The sequence below is a fragment of the Crocuta crocuta genome, unplaced genomic scaffold, assembly GCF_008692635.1.
Source record: "Crocuta crocuta isolate KB4526 unplaced genomic scaffold, BGI_CrCroc_1.0 scaffold56, whole genome shotgun sequence".
Classification (NCBI taxonomy): Eukaryota; Metazoa; Chordata; class Mammalia; order Carnivora; family Hyaenidae; genus Crocuta; species Crocuta crocuta.
In genome coordinates, this window is record NW_027531334.1 from 6,653,235 (window position 1) to 6,671,630 (window position 18,396).

Below are 18,396 nucleotides of genomic sequence, written 5' to 3' on the forward strand. Positions count from 1 at the left end.
CTAGAAAGAAAATAGGTAACTCTAAGATGCATTATTACTTCTTTTAGGTCACAGAAACCTAGAAAAAAATGTCATCTAATGTTTGTAGAGTAACTTGCAAAAAACTATAAAACACTGAGGTATTCCAAATGACTGAGGTATTCCAGAATGACTCAAATATTTTGGAAAGTTCAATGAAATCAAATGCTTGTGTAGACCACTAGTTCCCAACCCCAATTTTCCAAATTATCTGAAGAACTTTTTAAAATTGTATTTTTCCAGCTACCCTGACAACTGTAAATATATACATGAATCTGTATTTTTGAAAAGTTCTAGAAGATTATTCTGAAATGTTTAAAGTTTAATAATAGCATTGCAATAATACAGGAAAATGTATCAGTAAGAGATGCAAACTGAAGCATGTAGAGGTAAAATTACATGATATTTGGGACTGAAAACACTTCAGCAAAGAACAAAATGTTAAAGGAAAAAGTGAAGCAAACGTGGAAAAACAGTGTAACTGTTGAATCAGGATGATAGGTATATATATTAATGTAGATACATTATTCTCTTTACTTTTGTGTATATGTGAAAATTCTCGTATCATAACAAAGCTCCCTGGGTGATCTGATGATCTTCCAGTTTGTGTCTACGCTATAGGTAAAATAAGCAAAATGATTGATAGCACTGTTTGATTTGTTAGTAAGTTGTTTTTATGGCTTCTAGACATGGCTTGAAAAAAGTAAAAAACCAAAAACAATAAAAAAAATTATTGCTCTAGTGGCTCAACTTGTTGACAGAGAAAATGAAAACCTATCCTTGGATGATGAACTATTAGCAAGTAGCTCACATCCATTATCAATGAGAAAATATCAACTACAAGTGATGACTTTCAAGTTAAAATATGTTCTTGCTACCAATTTAAAGATATCTTAATAATTTATGTCCTCACAGTGAGTTCTCTAAAGTTAGCAACTTTCAATTAAACTTTCTGGTGGGTATAATGAATCTCTTCATTACTATCTCCCCGACTTCCACCCACTAATCCTCTGTCATCAGTCACAGAGTTGTATGCCACAATGATCTTTAGACATTAAAAGGTTTCCCATAAAGATTCAGAGTTCGCGGTTAACAACTGGAATTAAAAACCACCACTGCCACCACCACCTGTGTGTTTATTAAACAAACCAAAACAAAACAAACTCTTTTGTAAAAGAGGCCAGTAGGACAAAGAATAATCTGATTTTTAAGGTTAAGTCTTACTTAAATTTAGATTTGGCTAACCACAATCCAGACTATATTTTAGAAGATTTTATGCTGGATCCAAATTAGTCTTTAACTCTTGAACAGCCTTATAGAAAAATGGTGAGAGATTCTATTCTCCCAAATTAAATGATAATTCAACTTTTTGTTACTCTTAAGTGACAAGTTATTAAGAAAAGGAACTGTACTCTCTTCTTCCAGAACACTTCCCGAGGCCAGGCTGTGTCACACTGGTAAAGCACACTTTGAAAATACTCAGAAAAATTTAAATATTAAATAAATACTTACACCTGTTCTTCTTTTGATTCCTTATTCTGAAAAACAGCATCAAGAATTAGTAATCTATATCAACTAGGCCAGTATAGTACAGTGAGGTGACTGCAATTAGGTCAGTGTGTCTCAGTCTTTTTTGACCACAACCAAATTCAGAAATATATTTCACATCATGATGTAAATGCACTTATATAGAGATCTTATTAAATTTCAGTTTTATACTTATGTATAAGTCACTAAATAAACTTTACCCATATTATAGATGTTATAGACTGCAAGTTTATGCTTTTCCCAAATTCATATGCAGAAATCCTAACCCCCAATGTGATGGTAAATAGCAGTAGGGCCACTGGAAAGTAATTAGGTTTAGATGATGCTATGAAGTCTTCATGATAGAATTAGCGGCCTTATCAGAAGAGACCAGTGAGCTAGGTCTCTTGCTCTTCTGTGTGCTCTCGCTACCATGTGATGACACAGCAACAAGTTAGCCATCTGAAAACTGAGAAGAGGGCCCTCACCAGACACCAAATCTGTTAGCACCTTCATCTTGGAGTTCCCAGCCTCCAAAAGTGTGAAAACTGTTTGTTGTTCAAACTACCCAGTCTATGGTAGTTTGTTATAGCAGCCTGAACTAAGACAATATATAATTAACTCTGAAACTTTTTTTACTCTAATTCTATTTATTTTATAAAATGGTAGTTGTGACCCACTACATTGATTTTGTCATCTACCAATGAGTCAGAAAAAACTTAAAAATCATTGAGTCAGATATTGAAAGTAAATATTGGGGTTGAGTTCGTACCTACTGGTAATCTTGGGACAGGGTATGTGTAATTCTCCTTTATGGAATACTGTACTAACTATAAGAGTTCTTGAAAATCTACATACAAGGTGAAAGCAGGCTGATATATTAAGAAATATTATAGAAAATGAAGTGTCAGGGAGATGACAATTAGAAGGAAATGTTATAAAAAAACCTAAATTTTGTTTATTAAAGTAAAACTATAAAAGCAACATAGTACATAAAGGTAGTATCAAGGACACTCAACACATATTAATTGTATTAATCACTCTTATACATTACCCTTCTATTGAGTATTAACTACTTTTATATAAATTACAGTATTAACTTCTACCACCACCTCTTGTCTACAAGAAACTTCAGGATCTCCCTCCCCATAGATTCCATGATGTATTTACAAATTTGTTCTGCTTTATTGTCTGTAAACTAAGAGAATTTTGCATTTCAGCATCTGATCAATGTCCTGTGTCAATTAGATTCCACAATTTAGAACTACCAACTCCTACCTTGGTTCCAGTATACCTGAATAACTGAACTGAAAGACATTTATTTGGTTGTTCATAATGAACATCTAGTGTAACTGCATAGTTTCTGAAACTTTTTAGCTCTTCCCATGACAACTTTTTGTCAACACAAGAATCAGCCTGTTTTACATGAACCTCAGCAACTTCCCTGCTGTAGAGAGCACATCCAATTTGAAGGGCTAGATTTATTTTCTGCCATGTTTCCTTCCTTCCCCAAGGCTTCATCACAAAGCCTTCTGTTCTTCTGCCATCTGCTTTACCTCCTTTTTCTATTCTTAACCCTCAATTCCCCTGGGTGGGAAGTAGGAGTGGGAAGGAGGATCTATTTAACTCCCAAAAGAGTTATTTATAATTTGGATATATTAGAAGCTAAATACTAAATTCCTAACTGAAAAAAAGTAACTATTAAGTCACTATATATGCTAGTTAGAAGTTACCTGCACTGTCTCCTCTATTTGCTAGACAAATATTTCTTTTTCATCATATTCTTCCAGGGTCCCTGATAGATCTTTTTAAGACTTCAACTAATGTTAGGTAGAGATATTACAAAACAAATAATTAACAGAGGACACGTTTCATTCATAGAAACTTTGTTGTTATTCTGTATAACATAAGGTAATTTATGTATGGTAGAATTTTTCATGAGGAAAACTCCTCATTAGAGAATGTGATGTACTCAGCTTTTTACAGCTGGCTCCTTACCACTATAACTAGACAATTCTTTGTACCAATGATAATGTATATTACTAGGACTACTGTATGTGAACTTCTCATATGCAAACATTTCAGCATTTTTAGGTCCCATACTTTAAAATTTAGATAATAGATAGCTCTCTTCTAATGTCCAAATCTTATATTCATAAAAATATCTTATTTTCAAAGTATCTCAACTTCTTCTAATAAAATAAATTAGAAAAAAACTTAGGTCAGGGTACCTGGATGGCTTAGCAGGTTAAGCGTCTGACTTTGGCTCAGGTCATGATTTCACAGTTTGTGAGTTCAAGCCCCATGTTGGGCTCTGTGGTGACAGCTCAGAGCCTGGAGCCTGCTTCCGATTCTGTGCCCCTCTCTCTCTCTGCCCCTCCTCTACTCACATTCTGTCTCTTTCTCTCAAAAATAGACATTAAAAATTCTTTTCTTAAACTTAGGTTGTTATAAACAATAATAANTTCTGTCTCTTTCTCTCAAAAATAAACATTAAAAATTCTTTTCTTAAACTTAGGTTGTTATAAACAATAATAAAAGCTTCCTGACATTCAATGAGATACTTTTACTATTATTAGCATATGAATTTTTGAGCTGTATTTACATTTATTTTCCATTGTGTTTATTACCTGTTTAATTTCAACTTAACATAAAAGTTGGGTTTTCCATTTAACTAAAATTGAAAATCTGAATAACCATATTTTAATTTGTTGTAAGAGACAAACTATATACCTTTGGAAACAAGAGTTATGGTCTGACAGCTGCAGATTTAGTTGGCCAGCTTTATGTAGTCTCAGACCTGGGATTTACTAATGTTTTGGTAAGAATTAAAAAGTATCAAATTAATAGATCAGTGTGTGTTTTATTATACAAGAGCTGCCTAGAAGTAAGTCTTCTTATTCATGTCTTTTAAAAACATACTTTAATTTTCAGAATAACTTTTGAGTGAATAAATTATAATAAATTATGATAAATATGAAAATTATATTGATATTTTATGATCAAAGCATAATCTTTATTCTGTTTTTCACCTAAGTGTTTTGTAAATTTGCCTTCATTATGCTAAATTTCATTTATGACTAAAATTTATGTATACCTCCAAAATTAAATAACATTGGCTTACCAGATTGTATAGTTGGTCAAATATTCTCATTGCATTAGTTTATAATATAATCTACAGATTATACTTAGATTTTAAATATATGGTTCAGGCCAGAAAAACATTTTTTCTTCTTTTTTACCATAAAGCTTGCATAGCATAGTGGTTAGCTACATACTTGATTTAAAGGAAAAGAACCAACCAATCAAGAAAAAACTCTTGAGTCCAAATCCATAGGAATCTACAAACATCAAGAGTGAATTAAAACTTAAAGTATGAACTTTGGGTGATTATGATGTGTCAGTGTAGGTCCATCAATTGTAATAAATGTACCACTCTGATGGGGGAAGTTGATAATGTGGGAGGTTATTCACGTAGGGATGTCAGAGATATATGGAAAATCTCTACCTTCCCCTCAATTTTGCTTTGAACAACAAAAATTGCTCTAGAAACATAGCCTTAGTTAAAAAATAAAAACAAAAAAAGACTCAAATTTCCTTTGTAATTTCCCAAGCAATTAAGAGACTTTCTGCTAAAACTCTGCTATAGATCATAACAGTAAATTGTTCATTTGTAATTGGCAAAACGCAAAGAAAAAGCATGAATTAAGCTTCTTGCATTTGTACAATTTTTGCACATTATTGCCCTATTGGCAGAATTTTGGACATAAGGAAGAAAATCAAGATTTCTTAAGGTTGTAAAAAAATACTTCTGAATATATCACTGGAAATATGATGAAAGGCTTTTTATAAAATGCTGAGTAGGCATTTTTAAAATGAGAATGGAATGCAGAAATTTCCAAGTAACTCAGTTTCTTACTTGTATGTTTAAATGTATAATTATCATTTAGGGAAGTGAAGTAGGACACAATGGGAGTTTAAATCATTCAGGGTCTCCCATATATAGGCTCCTCTATAACCACATATTCACTAAACTATTGACATTTTTTTAAGTTTGTTTATATATTCATATTTATATTTATGTTCATATTTACTTATTTATATTTATCTATCTATTGATCTATCTAATTTATTTATTTATTTATTTAAAGAGACTGCACACGCTGGGGAAAAATAGAGAAAGAGGGAGAGAGAGAATCCCAAGTAGGCTCCGCGCTGTCAGTGCAGAGCCTGATGTGGGGTTGAACCCACGAACCATGAGATCATGACCTGAGCCAAAATCAAGAGTCAGACGCTTAACTGATTGAACCACCCAGACACCACTAAGCTATTGATATTTATAAGTCATTTATGCTATATGCCTACTTGAACTAATTTTAAGTTCTAACAGTGAATCCATGTATTAAACCTATGTGTTCATAATCAGACATCTCTCTATAATAATGCTAATACAGTCACTTACCTTTTTATTCTTAGTCTTTTTCTTTTTCTTTGGTTTACTCTTAGCCTGACAAGAAATAAGGTAATTAACATGCAATGCAAATCACACAGTAAGTTATTTTGCAAAATATTATTTCCTCTAACCACTGAAATATTTCATCTTTTAATATTATATGTCACATTTTCTTTCTAGATTCTATAGAAAATTATTTTCACTTTCACTCTTATTTTAAATAATCTTAGTCTTTTGCTCTTGAGAGATCATTGATCTCTAAAGGAATAGCATAATATCAATGAGGAGGCTACAGAAAAAAGCTCACAGATCCTCACTTGCATATGTGCATGCATGAGCAACAAAGGAGGAAGGGAGGGACCTACAAAAAATCAACATATTCAGTTCCATAAGAGAAAAAATTAAGCCCAGGAGTAATTTAGTGACCTTATAAAACTAACGTTAAAGAAACAGAGAGATTCCATCCTGCATGACTTTAATTCTACCCCGTGTAAATGGCATTGAAATATCATGGTTTCCTCTTTCTTCTTCTTTCCCCAATATTTTCTCCTACTTTATATTAACTTCCCACTTCCATTGTCATCACTCAGGATGAAGAAACATTCTGAAATCTAGCATAGTAACTGACACATAACAAGTGTTCAGTAAATGCTGGCAAAATAAAAGGTTAAGGCAGGGAAGATTTTGGAAGTACTAGAGAAAGAACTATTCCAATTCAAATTCTGTGTGAACGCTGATAAATGTAAACTAAGATTGTCTGGAATGCTGTAAATACAGCACATGTAACAAAGTACACGCCCTGATTTAAGTTCTTCTAATTTAAATATTAATGAGAGCTTATACTTCCTGGAGATCTTTAGTAGATTCTGTTGAAGATTCACTGGGTATGGATGCTCCGTCTTTATTCATTTCTGCTAACTGTATTTCAGGGTTTGATTTCACATTTATATTGTACTCCATAAGAGGTGGACTTAGTTCTTCCTCATTCTGTAACTCTTCTATTTCAATACCTAAATGTTAAAAAAAAAAAAAAAAAAAAAAAAAAACCANAGCCTCTTATCACTATTATAAAGATATTTTTACCCCCCTAAAACACTATCCCAGGAACAGAAAGAAATCTTATTTTCTTCATTTACTAGGTGAAAATAAAATGCCCATTTATCAGTGACCAAAAAGGTACTGATACTAGCTTAGAACCAATCAGTACAAACCCAAATGCTAAGATACTTTATTGTTATGTTAAGTTGACTCTAAATATTAGATATTCTAGAACTTAAGTTGACCCTAAATACTAAGTTTTTTGAGGATTCTGACATTGATCCAATTAATACTGCAACTAGTAAAATTTTAGGATAATGAAATAGTTTTTAACTTAAATATTTTTATTAATTTTACTTCAAACAAAACCCATGGTGTTGTTTTCTAAAGTATAATTTTAACTGCAGGATATGAATTGCTTTTAAAAAACAACAGCACAAAAACGGAAATTAAAAAAATTAGCAACTCACCACATGGCAAAAAGTACATAGTCTAACAGTGGAGAGTTAAATAGATAAAGCTACATAAGCCAAAAAATAGCATATTCACGTGAGCAGGTAGAGCAAGCAGTAGGCATTTTTGCTTGTTGAAGTGTCCAGTGTGCCAAAAGTTAATCAACTATACTCGGGTAAATTGTGGTGACGTGCATTAAGACCAAAGAGTAAAAAGGCTCATACTACATTCAGCTGACCAGTAGTAGTTTGACCACATGATTTTCCAAGCTTATAACAAATAATAGTTTAGCTGACCAAGTAAAATATCTAAAAGTATCCCTTAGCTATCCCAAGTTGAAAGGTCACTGAGGCATTTTGTTTTTCAACATACTTACGTTGACTGCCCGTTATGGACTGTAGAGCAATTCCTATGATACATAAAGAAAAAATTTAGATGTACAATTGCAAATATAACCAACAAATATCTGACTGGGACTAAGAAAAGTCCGAACATTTTTACATTGCACCAATTACTTTCATAACTGTAAATACAACCAGGTTCACTCATGAATCCAGTTTAAACAAGGCATAATCTTTAAATTGTAACATAAAGGTTATAAACTCATGTTTAGAGAAAGAAAACAAAACTTTAATAGTTCATAATAGATAATGCCTAGAATATAAGCACTTTAAAACAAGCAGCAAATTCTTACAATTTAAACTTTTAAGGTCACAAAGTAATAATAGTCAATTATGAAACAAACGTCCATTGAAAGTCTGAGCATTTTTTTAGCAATATGAATTATCCTGATCAGCCCTCCCTCTCGTCCATTAATATTTATTAAGTACCTACAATGCATAAGGCTGTATTAAGCTCTAGATATTGAATGGTGAAGAAATAAGAACCTTAACAGTGATTCAGTGAGAACAATGGATATTAATCAAACAAATGAAAACAGGAACTGTGATAATTACTAGGAAAGAAAAGATGCTAGGGAAGCCTCTATTAAATTAGGGACTGAAGCTTTTGGGTCTACCTAAGTGAGAATTGCTTGAAATGCTTTGAATTTATTTAGTGTTTAAATATTTCCCAAATATTACCTTTATTCTCATTTGTTATTAAGAATCATAATGAAGTGAGGAGCCTAGGTGGCTCAGTCAGTTAAGCCTCTCTGACTCTTGATTTTGGCTCAGGTCATGATCACATGATTGTGAGATCAAGCCCTGAACTGGGCTCTGCACTGGGCATGGGGCCTGCTTGAGATTCTACCTCTCTCCCTTCCTCTTCCTCCCCCCCCCGCCACTCCCCTGCTCATGCTCTCTCAATAAACAAATAAATGAATAAACCATAAATAAATAAATATCTTCTTAAAGTAAGTGTTAAAAAAAGCCTTTTTTAACTCAAGGGTTCTTGCATGACTTTCTTATATCATCAAAGTCAGCATTCTCTTCTCTTATACTCAAAGAAGGCTCTGAAGGGTTAAGCAGGAAAACACAATGGTATCCCAGGACCTTAGTAAAAGGACTGTTATTGGGGCCTAGCAATGATCAATGATAGTAGTTCAACAATTATGAGAACCTGGTAAGTTGTATCTTTACAAAGCATCAGTGTGGTCATCAGTTGCTCCCTAGGTAGTATGACTAATAACTTGGGACCAGGAAAAGTCACCTGGAATAGCCAAGTAAAGGTTTCAGTGATGCTGACATGCCTTGAACTCCACTCCCCATGATGACAACTGGGAAGCCACCCAGGAATGTGGGAGAGGAGGTCTGAAGTCTTTCCCATATGAAGAGACAATATCTGAGAATGGCTACTGCTGACCTCAGACATTACCTGATTTTTAAAATTACCATGGGCATGGCCAATGGATAGCTGCCAAACTTTTAAATTAATTGTCATGGTTCTGCTGGAAAGGAGGAGAACACATATAACCATGTTATCTAAAAGGCCATACTTGAAACATATAGTACCTGTATTTCATGGTTTTAAGCATCCTTAATTTTATAGTAGTGATAAAACTCCTTTAGTTAAAAATCTTCAACAATTCCTTTCTGAAAACAAAAACTCCTCAACATGGCAGGAGAGATCATCTTGAATGTATTCTCTTTGTTACCTCTCTCCTACTATGATTTCAGTAAGGCCAAACTTTTTAGTTCCCTGCATTACAATATATTTTTATGTTTCTATACCTTTGTTCTTGTTTCCTTCTGAAATGTCCTTCTCCATCTTCTTCACTGGGCTAACTTTTACAGGTCATTTAAGAATTCCTTAAATATTACACTCTCCAGAAAGCTTTTTTGGACTCTCAGGGTAGGATCTCCCATGGTATTCTGGAACATCTCTAGTACTATAATTTTTAGTAGTTTCTTGATGAGTCTATCCTCCCAAGAATGTGAGCTCACTGAATCTCCTGCCCTTAGCACTGTGTCTGGCACATGGCAGACACTTAGTGAAGGCTTACCAGCTGAAGTAAGTAATTATTTTGTACCTTGTTGATAGCAGGATAACATCCTCTGGATGATTTCTGGTACTGGTATACCTAGATAGATGGACAGTTGATGGTAATCAAGGGAGATATTCTCAATGGGATTCTCTTTCACCTTGTCAATATCTTCTTGCTTCATCCCAAGGCGCAGAAGAATATCTGAAACTTTTTTCCAAATTGAATTGAACTGTGACTCAGTGAGACCATTCATCAAAATCTCACTAAGGAGGATATCCCTGTATTTGCACAGCCTCAAGATGTCAGCAGACTTAGAGAGATCAGAAGATGGTGGTTCCATATTCCAGCCTTTTTTGGGTGCAGGGAATACATTCAAATGTTTTATAAGAGCTAATAGGAGATATAAGTCAAACTGTTTGGACTGTGGTAGCTCCTTGTTTGGGGGATAAAGCAGATGCCATGCTCCACCCAAAGGGTGATTGGTCCAAAGATGGTTGTAGTAGGGTTCCAGCACACTCTTGTGTATGAGAAGCTCTTTTTTCAAAAGAAGGGGTGGCATAGCCTCATCAAATATTTGCCGGACAGTATCAGTACCAGAAATGATAATTATATGAAGCAGATGATAGAAATAATTATAATCAAGTTTGAAGATAGGCATTTCATCTGAAAATGAATTTTGAGAAGTCAAAACATTCCACATTAATGCTTTTTTTCTATGTGGTCTCTCTTACTACATCCTAAGCTCCTGCAGGACAGGGACGATTCCAAAAGAATGAAACACAGAACACAGTATAGTGCTTTGCCACAGCCAGTACTCAATAAGCATGCTGCTGTCTCGCTGTCAAAAAATCCCAACAAAAACAGTATGTTCCCAAGCAAAAGTAATCACAAAGACTAATCACCACAGAAGCCTTTCAACCATCCAGGGTTTTGTTCAAGTAAATGAGCTTTTGCAACCAAATGGCATAAAACTTAGGCCTTTGGAAATTCTGAAGACTTATAAAAATGTTAACTGTCAGTGTTTAATTATACTTTATTTAAGCAATTATATTTTATCTTTATCAGCACTGCCCAGTAGAACTTTCTGTGATAAAAATGTTTTAGATGTGTACTATCTACTAGCCACTGAACACTGGAAATGCTGTTTTGACAAATGAACTGAATTTGAAATCATATCCAAGTTTTATTAATTTAAATAGCTGCATATGGCTAGTGGCAACCATATCAGACAATAGAGAACTATATAAAAAAACATTAAGTGATCTAATGCCTTGCTATCCCAAGTGCAGTCCACAGACCAGCAGTGGCATCCCCATGGGGGCCTGCTAGAAAGACAGATTCTTAGCAACCACCTCCCGCCCTCACCCAGAGCTACTGAATTCGCACCTACATTTTAACAAAATCAACAGATGATTTAAATATATATTAAAGTTTGAGACACACTGGCCTGATGACATATTAATGATTTATCTCAATCAAATAATATACTAAAAATAAATTAATGATTAAGTAGATATTTCATCAATGAAGTGGAATAAGGCATGAGAATGAACTATTTGAGATTTTTCTGGTTGAATAGCACTTCCAAAGGAGGAAACTAGACTGTAGTGAATCTAAAAGTAGTAAGAACTTGATATATGATGGTATATTTTTTGTATGAATATTAAAATATGTACGTATCATAAATGGTAGCTTTATTATTTTATCATTCATGATTCTGCTTCCTTCATGACTCTGCTTCAAGAAATTTAAAAACTAATATTCTTGTTTGATATACTTGACATATACTGTGGAGGCAAGCAAGGTTACAAAGCAAGTGACCCAAGGAGCTTTCTCTGGGTGGCCACATAAGAAGCTGGCTAGGATCACGGACACTCATTTCCCCTAGCAAGAACTGACATCAAACTATTCTTCCACGCGACTCGGAGCCCTAAAAGTCTCCAAGTGGCATTGCTGACCAGCTGACATTCATAAACAGCTGGCATTTAAGTTTAGACTACCTGGCCTTGAGTCCCAAATTGTCATGCCTTCCATTTCGCTCTATTAACAGGGAATGCAGTAAGAGAGGAGGGTTTGGTAGGGAAAACCTGCTGGAGTCTAATCGCACTGTGTAGTCAGCAGCGATATACCAGACTTGACAAACCTCTCTAGAATGCCAAGGTAATGTAAGACCCATACACCTGCTGATCTTTCTGTCCATGAATTTCAGCCTATGACAAGTGATACTTACTTAGTGTAAACCCAAGCCCAGTGAATGACAAACATAAACACATGGTTGTCAATGGTATGATACTGCACAAAGCAAGTCAAACTTTAATACGCTTTTCAAGAGACATATAAGAATAAAACAGTACCTTTTGCACTAAATTTTAAACTGATCTTCGGTCTTATATCAGTATCATTAATTTTCAGAGACATCAACTTTTTATAACTGCAAGTAGAAAAAAATAAGTTACAGTTAATACCAAAGTTAGTCAAGATTTCTGATATCCGCATGGCTAAATAAGTGAATAGTGTCCTCTCCTCCTTCTCCTGGAAAAATTTAAAAGCAAAGGAGAAAAGGGAATGAACAAACAAAACCCACCAACAATAAGCCCGTACTGTCATTTTCGTTGGAATTACCAAATAGAATTGTTAGATCTCGTACAGAAAAAATAAAAGAAAGAAAGGCTGTGTGACAGCAGAAATACTGTAAAAAAACAGCCAATCTATAACTCCTCCCAGACCCTTCTCCAACATAAGATCTTCTTATCAGCCACTAATCCAAGAAAACTCATTTAATGACTAGTGATTTTTTAAAAGGACAACAAATTAATTAGCATAATAGAAATAACTTTAAAAAATGAGGGTTAAAAGTAGCAAAATTTATTAAGTAGACTGAACACTATGTAAATGCTGCCATAAAACAGATGCAAAACTTGAGACCTGGCACTGAGATGAACTCTCCCACAGAAAACAAAACAAAAATGGGACAATACCACCAGAATGTTTTAAGTTTAACAAGGACAGAGCTTTAGGTGTCAGTGGTTGTTAGGTGTTTTATCTCCAGCATCAAAACACTGCCAACCATACACTACACTGGAAACATCTTAAACTAACAATATGAAGTACTGGCAAAGATAATGAGTAAGAGAAAGATATTCTATACTGCTGGTGGGAGTGTAACTAGATAAAACCACTGTGGGAAACAATTCAGCAAAACCTAGACAAGTTGAAGGTATGGACAGATGGCCTACTGACTCTACTCCTAGGGATATATTCTGGAATACTTTCTATACATTTACATCTGGAGAACATCCAGGCATGTTCATCATAGCACTGTTGTTATGGTTATAATTCAGAAATAACTGATATTTCTACCAGTGTAATTAACATAGTATAACCATACAATAACATTATAATAGCATTATAGTAATGAAATGGAAAAACTCTGAGAATTCATTATACAAATAATGTATAGTTAAGTATAAAAAACTAAAGTGTTTAAATGTATATAAAGTTCAGAACAGAAAAATTAAACTATATTAATAAGTAACAATATATTATCAAATTTATATCCAGAAGTAAAGCATGACAACAAATGCACTAAAAGGTGGAATGATATGGAAACATTATTGTAAGGTTCATACAATACTTATACTATACATACAACAGTATAGTGCGGAAAATGAACTTTGACAAGTTAAAAACGTATATGTAAGTCTTAGAGCAATCATGAGAGAGAGACAGAGACAGTGAAAGACAGAAAGAACAAACAAATCAAGGAAAGACAACACAAGAAACAGATGGGAAAAATTGAAAACAACCAGGAAGAAGGTAGATTTAAATCCAGCCATATCAGTAACTACAGCAAATTTATATGGAACATCCCCATTTAATAGACAGGCATTGTCAGGTTGGATATAAAGAAGGAAGGCCTATGCTGTCTATAAGCAACTCTCTTTAAATACAGTCATATGTAGGTTGAGGTAAAAGATGCAGAAAGATATACCATACAAATATTAATCTAAAGAAGATACAAAATGACTAATAGGTACATGAAAAGGTGCTAATGTTACTAATCATCCAGAAAATGCAAATCAAAACTACAATGAGAGATCATCTCACACCTGTTGGAGTGGCTATTACTGAAAACACAAGAAATAAGTAATGGCCAGGATATGGAGAAAAAGGAACCCTGTGCACTGCTGATGAGAATGCAAAGTGATATAGCCACTAGGGGAAACAGTATGGCAGTTCCTCAAAAAATTAAAAATAGGGGCACCTGAGTGGCTCAGACGGTTGAACATCTAACTTCGGCTCAGGTCATGATGTCTTTCGTGAGTGTCAGCCCCGTATCGGGCCCTGTACTGACCACTCAGAGCCTGGAACCTGCTTGGGATTCTCTCCCTCTGTCTGCCCCTCCTCCACTTGAGCATTTTCTCTCTCTCTCTCTCTCTCTCTCTCAAAAATAAACATTAAAATGGGTGCCTGGGTGGTTCAGTCAGTTAAGCATCCAACTTGGCTCAGGTCATGATCTCAGTGTTTGTGGGTTCAAGCACCGTGTCAGGCTCTGTGCCTGACAGTTCAGTGTCTAGAGCCTGCACCAGATTCTGTGTCTCCCTCTCTCTGCCCCTCCTCTGCCTGCATTTTGTCTCTCTTTCTCTCAAAAAATACGTATTAAAATAAATAAATATATATTTTTTTAAAAACTTAAAAAAATTAAAAATATAATTAAGCCAGCAATCCTCTTTGGGGTATATATTATATATCCAAAGGAAACAAAATCTCTATCTTGAAGAGATAGCTACATATCCATGTTCACTGCGGTATTATTTACAATAGCCAGGACATGAAAACAAATAAATGTCTATCAATGGATAGATAAATGGATCAACAAAATATGATTTTTATACACACACATGCATTAGAATACTATTTAGCCATAAAAAGGAAATCCTGCCATTTGTGACCACATGGATGAACATGGAGAGCATTATACTAAGTGAAGTAAGCCAGACAGAGAAAGACAAGTACTGTATGATCCCATATATATAGGAGCTAAAAACCCCAAACACACAAAAACAGAAAGTAGAATGGTGGCTGCCAAGGATGAGGGTGTGGGGAAAATGATTAAGGGGGTCAAATGGTACAAACTGGGATCCAATTCCAATGTACAGCATGGTGACTACAGTGAACAATATTGTTTGTATATTCAAAAGTTGCTAAGAAAGATCTTCAAAGATCTCATCACACATACTCAAAAAAAATGTTAACACATCCATCATCTCACACAGTGATTCCCACCTCATTGTGGGAATCATTTCACAATATATAAATATCAAATCATCACTTTCTATACCTTAAGCTTACACAATGTTCTATGTAAGCTAGGAAGAAAATAGCAGCAATATAGAAAAAAAATAAATAGATCATGACCAACTATTCTTTATCACAGGAAATAAGGTTGATTCAGCATCTGAAAATAATGTATTCAGCATATTAACAGGTTAAAGAATAAGAGGAAAACCATATGATCATCTCAATGCATACAGAGAAGCATTAATTCAATACTCACTCATGATAAAAAGAAATTCAGAAAACCAGGAAAACAAAAGAATTTATTCAACCTGAAAAGGGGCAACTATAATCTATAGCTAGCAACACACTAAATGGAGAAAACCTGAAGTCTTCTCCCTAAGATCTAGAAAAGACAATAATGTCTTTTTAACATTGTACCAAAGGACTGAGCCAGTGCAGTAAGAAAAATAAACAAAAAGTATATAAATTGGAAAAAAGAAATAAAGCTGTTTTTAGACACAGACAATATGATCATCTACTGAAAACCTCAAAGAAGCTACAAAATGATATTAGAATTATTAAATACCAAGTCACAGGATATATGTTCAATATATTCAAATTGATTTCATATAATACAAATAAGTAGAAATTAAAATTTCAAAAGTACTATTTGCAACAGCATAAAAAACAAAATACATCTGGATAATTGGACAAAATATTTACAAGTCCATACAGAGAAAACTACAAACATTCCTTTGAGACATTGAAGAAGTTATAGTTAAATGTAATTATACTCCATGTTCATGGATAGTAAGCCTCAATACTATTAAGATGCAAATCAGCTACAAACTGAGCTATAGATTCAGCATAATCCCAATCATAATCCCAGAAAAAGTTTGGGCACATTTTTAAGATGTTTCTTAGATTCATTATTGAACAGCAAAGGATCTAGAACAGAAAAAACTAGATTTGAAAATTAAGAATAAAGTTGAGATCACACCACCTAACTTTAAAAGATAATAAAAAGCTATAGTAATGAAGATAGCATGGTATTGGTAAATGGACAGATACACAAATAAATGGAATACAAAAATGAGTTCAGAAAAACAATACATATAGTCTACAGATTTTAGACAGATATAGATGGGACAGAGTGAACCTTGACCCTTATGTCACACCACATGCAAAAATTAACTTGAAAATGATTATAAATCAGTGGCTCAGTCGGATGCGTTCAACTCTTGATTTCAGACCAGAGTTTGTATGTTGGGCTCCTAGCTGACAGCATAGAGCTTCTCTCTCTTCTCTTTCTGCCCCTTCCAGACTCTCAAAATTAATTAATTAATTAATTTTAAAAAGAGAAATGGATTATAAATCTAAGTGTAAAACCTAAAACTAAAAAACTGTTAGGAAAAATATAGGAGAAAATTTTTGAGATTTGGGGTCGAAAAAATTTTCTTAAAACATGAAAAGCATTAGCAAAAAAGAAATGTTAAGACTTCACTGAAATTAAGAATTTCTGCATTTTGAAAGATACTTCTTAGAAAATAAAAAGGCAAGCCATGGCCTGGGATAAAATATTTTAAAAATACATATTAAAGAATTTGTATCTGGAATATACAAAGGAATTTTACAACTCAAAGTAAGACAAACAGTCCAATGTAAAAATGGGTCTAAAATTAGAATACACAATTCATCAAAAGATATATAGGTGAAATAACACATGTATAAACATGTGGAAAGATACTCAACTTCATTAGTCATTAGGCAAATGCAAATTAAAACCACAGTATACTATTACACACCTGCAGAGAAACTAGAACTCTCCTCCACTATTGGCACAAATGTAAAATGTATACCTATGTTGAAGACCATTCAGCAGTTTCTTATAACATTAAACATACACCATAAGACTCATCACTCTTGCTTCTAGGAATTTATGCAAGAGAAAGGAAAGCATAAGTCTATACAAAAAGTGTGTAAGTGAATATTTACAGCAGCTTTAATCATAATAGCCCAAGCCAGAAACAACTCAATGTCATCAACTACTGAATGAATAAATAAGCTGTGGTACATTTATACAATGGAAGACTACTTAGCAATAAACAAAAATAAACCAGTTTTGGGGTGTGAAAGTGGCTCAGTTAAGCGTCCGACTGCAGCTCAGATCATGATCTCATGGTTCGTGGGTTTGAGCCCTGCGTCAGGCTGTGTGCTTGACAGCTCAGAGTCTGGAGCCTGCTTCAGATTCTGTGTTTCCCTCTCTTTCTGCCCCTCCCTGGCTCGTTTTCTCATTCTCTCTCTCAAAAAAGAATGAACATTTAAAAATTTTTTTAATTAAAAAAACCCTAGTGATACATGCAATAACATGGATGACTCTCAAAAGCATTATGCTAAGTGAAAAAGTTCAGATACAAAAGGTTTCCCTATTAAAGGAGAGTCAGTAAAAAGCAATACTATGAGGACAGAAAGCACATGAATGGTTACCAGTGTCTCGAGGTTAGGTGAGGGGAATGACTACAAAAGAGATTTGGGGGAACTTTTTGTAAAGATCAAAATATTCTGTATGTTGATCATGGTAGTGATTACCCAAATGTATACAAAGAAACTCATTTAAATGTGTATTTCTAAAGAGTTGATTTTACTGTATATAAACTACACCTTGAAAAACTTGACTTAAAAAAAAACTTCAGTGTTTAGAAATGCATTTATAATTGGCACTTTCATAAAAAAGAGCAAGGGAATGATTACTGTGAAGGTCAGGATGAGTTACCTAGGGAGAAGATGAGGAGTCGGGGAGAGGGGCGCACTGAGTGCCTCTGGAGTACAGGCAAAGTCCCATTTTGGGTAGGGCTATAAGAGTGTTTGCTTTATAGTATTTCTTAAACTCTGAATTTATATTTTGTGAGCTTTTCCTTATACTTTAATTACAATAAAGCATTTTAAAGTTTAAAAAATAGCCATTCTGTTATTCATTTGTATAATTCCATAAAGTAGCTCTTCCAATTTTGATATTGTGATCGAGTTACCAAAGGATTCTCCCACAGAAAACTAAAAAAGCCTGGGCAAATTACAGAAAGTACCTCCCTATGGCACTAGAGAGTAGAAGGAAAAGACCAACTCTGCTGAGCTGGTACGTGCTCAGAGAAGAGGTAAGGGCTGGGTGGAATGTTAGTAAATTCACCAAGCCTAGAGCTTTTAA

At 34.1% G+C, this 18,396-nt stretch overlaps 1 protein-coding gene across 2 annotated transcripts in view; it reads right to left on the reverse strand.

The window, feature by feature from the left end:
- The window catches only part of DZIP3 (DAZ interacting zinc finger protein 3), an 89,190-nt gene that overhangs the window by 31,419 nt on the left and 39,375 nt on the right, over positions 1-18,396 (reverse strand). The window contains exons 13-18 of one of the 2 annotated variants that reach the window (XM_077771796.1): positions 12,269-12,345; positions 9,960-10,577; positions 7,866-7,898; positions 6,842-7,008; positions 6,008-6,052; positions 1,531-1,556 (exon numbers count right to left, since the gene is read on the reverse strand). In XM_077771796.1, coding sequence (XP_077627922.1) covers positions 1,531-1,556; positions 6,008-6,052; positions 6,842-7,008; positions 7,866-7,898; positions 9,960-10,577; positions 12,269-12,345 — 966 coding nt within the window. The remainder of the gene's footprint in view (positions 1-1,530; positions 1,557-6,007; positions 6,053-6,841; positions 7,009-7,865; positions 7,899-9,959; positions 10,578-12,268; positions 12,346-18,396) is intronic. The other variant, XM_077771797.1, reaches the window with a different exon arrangement.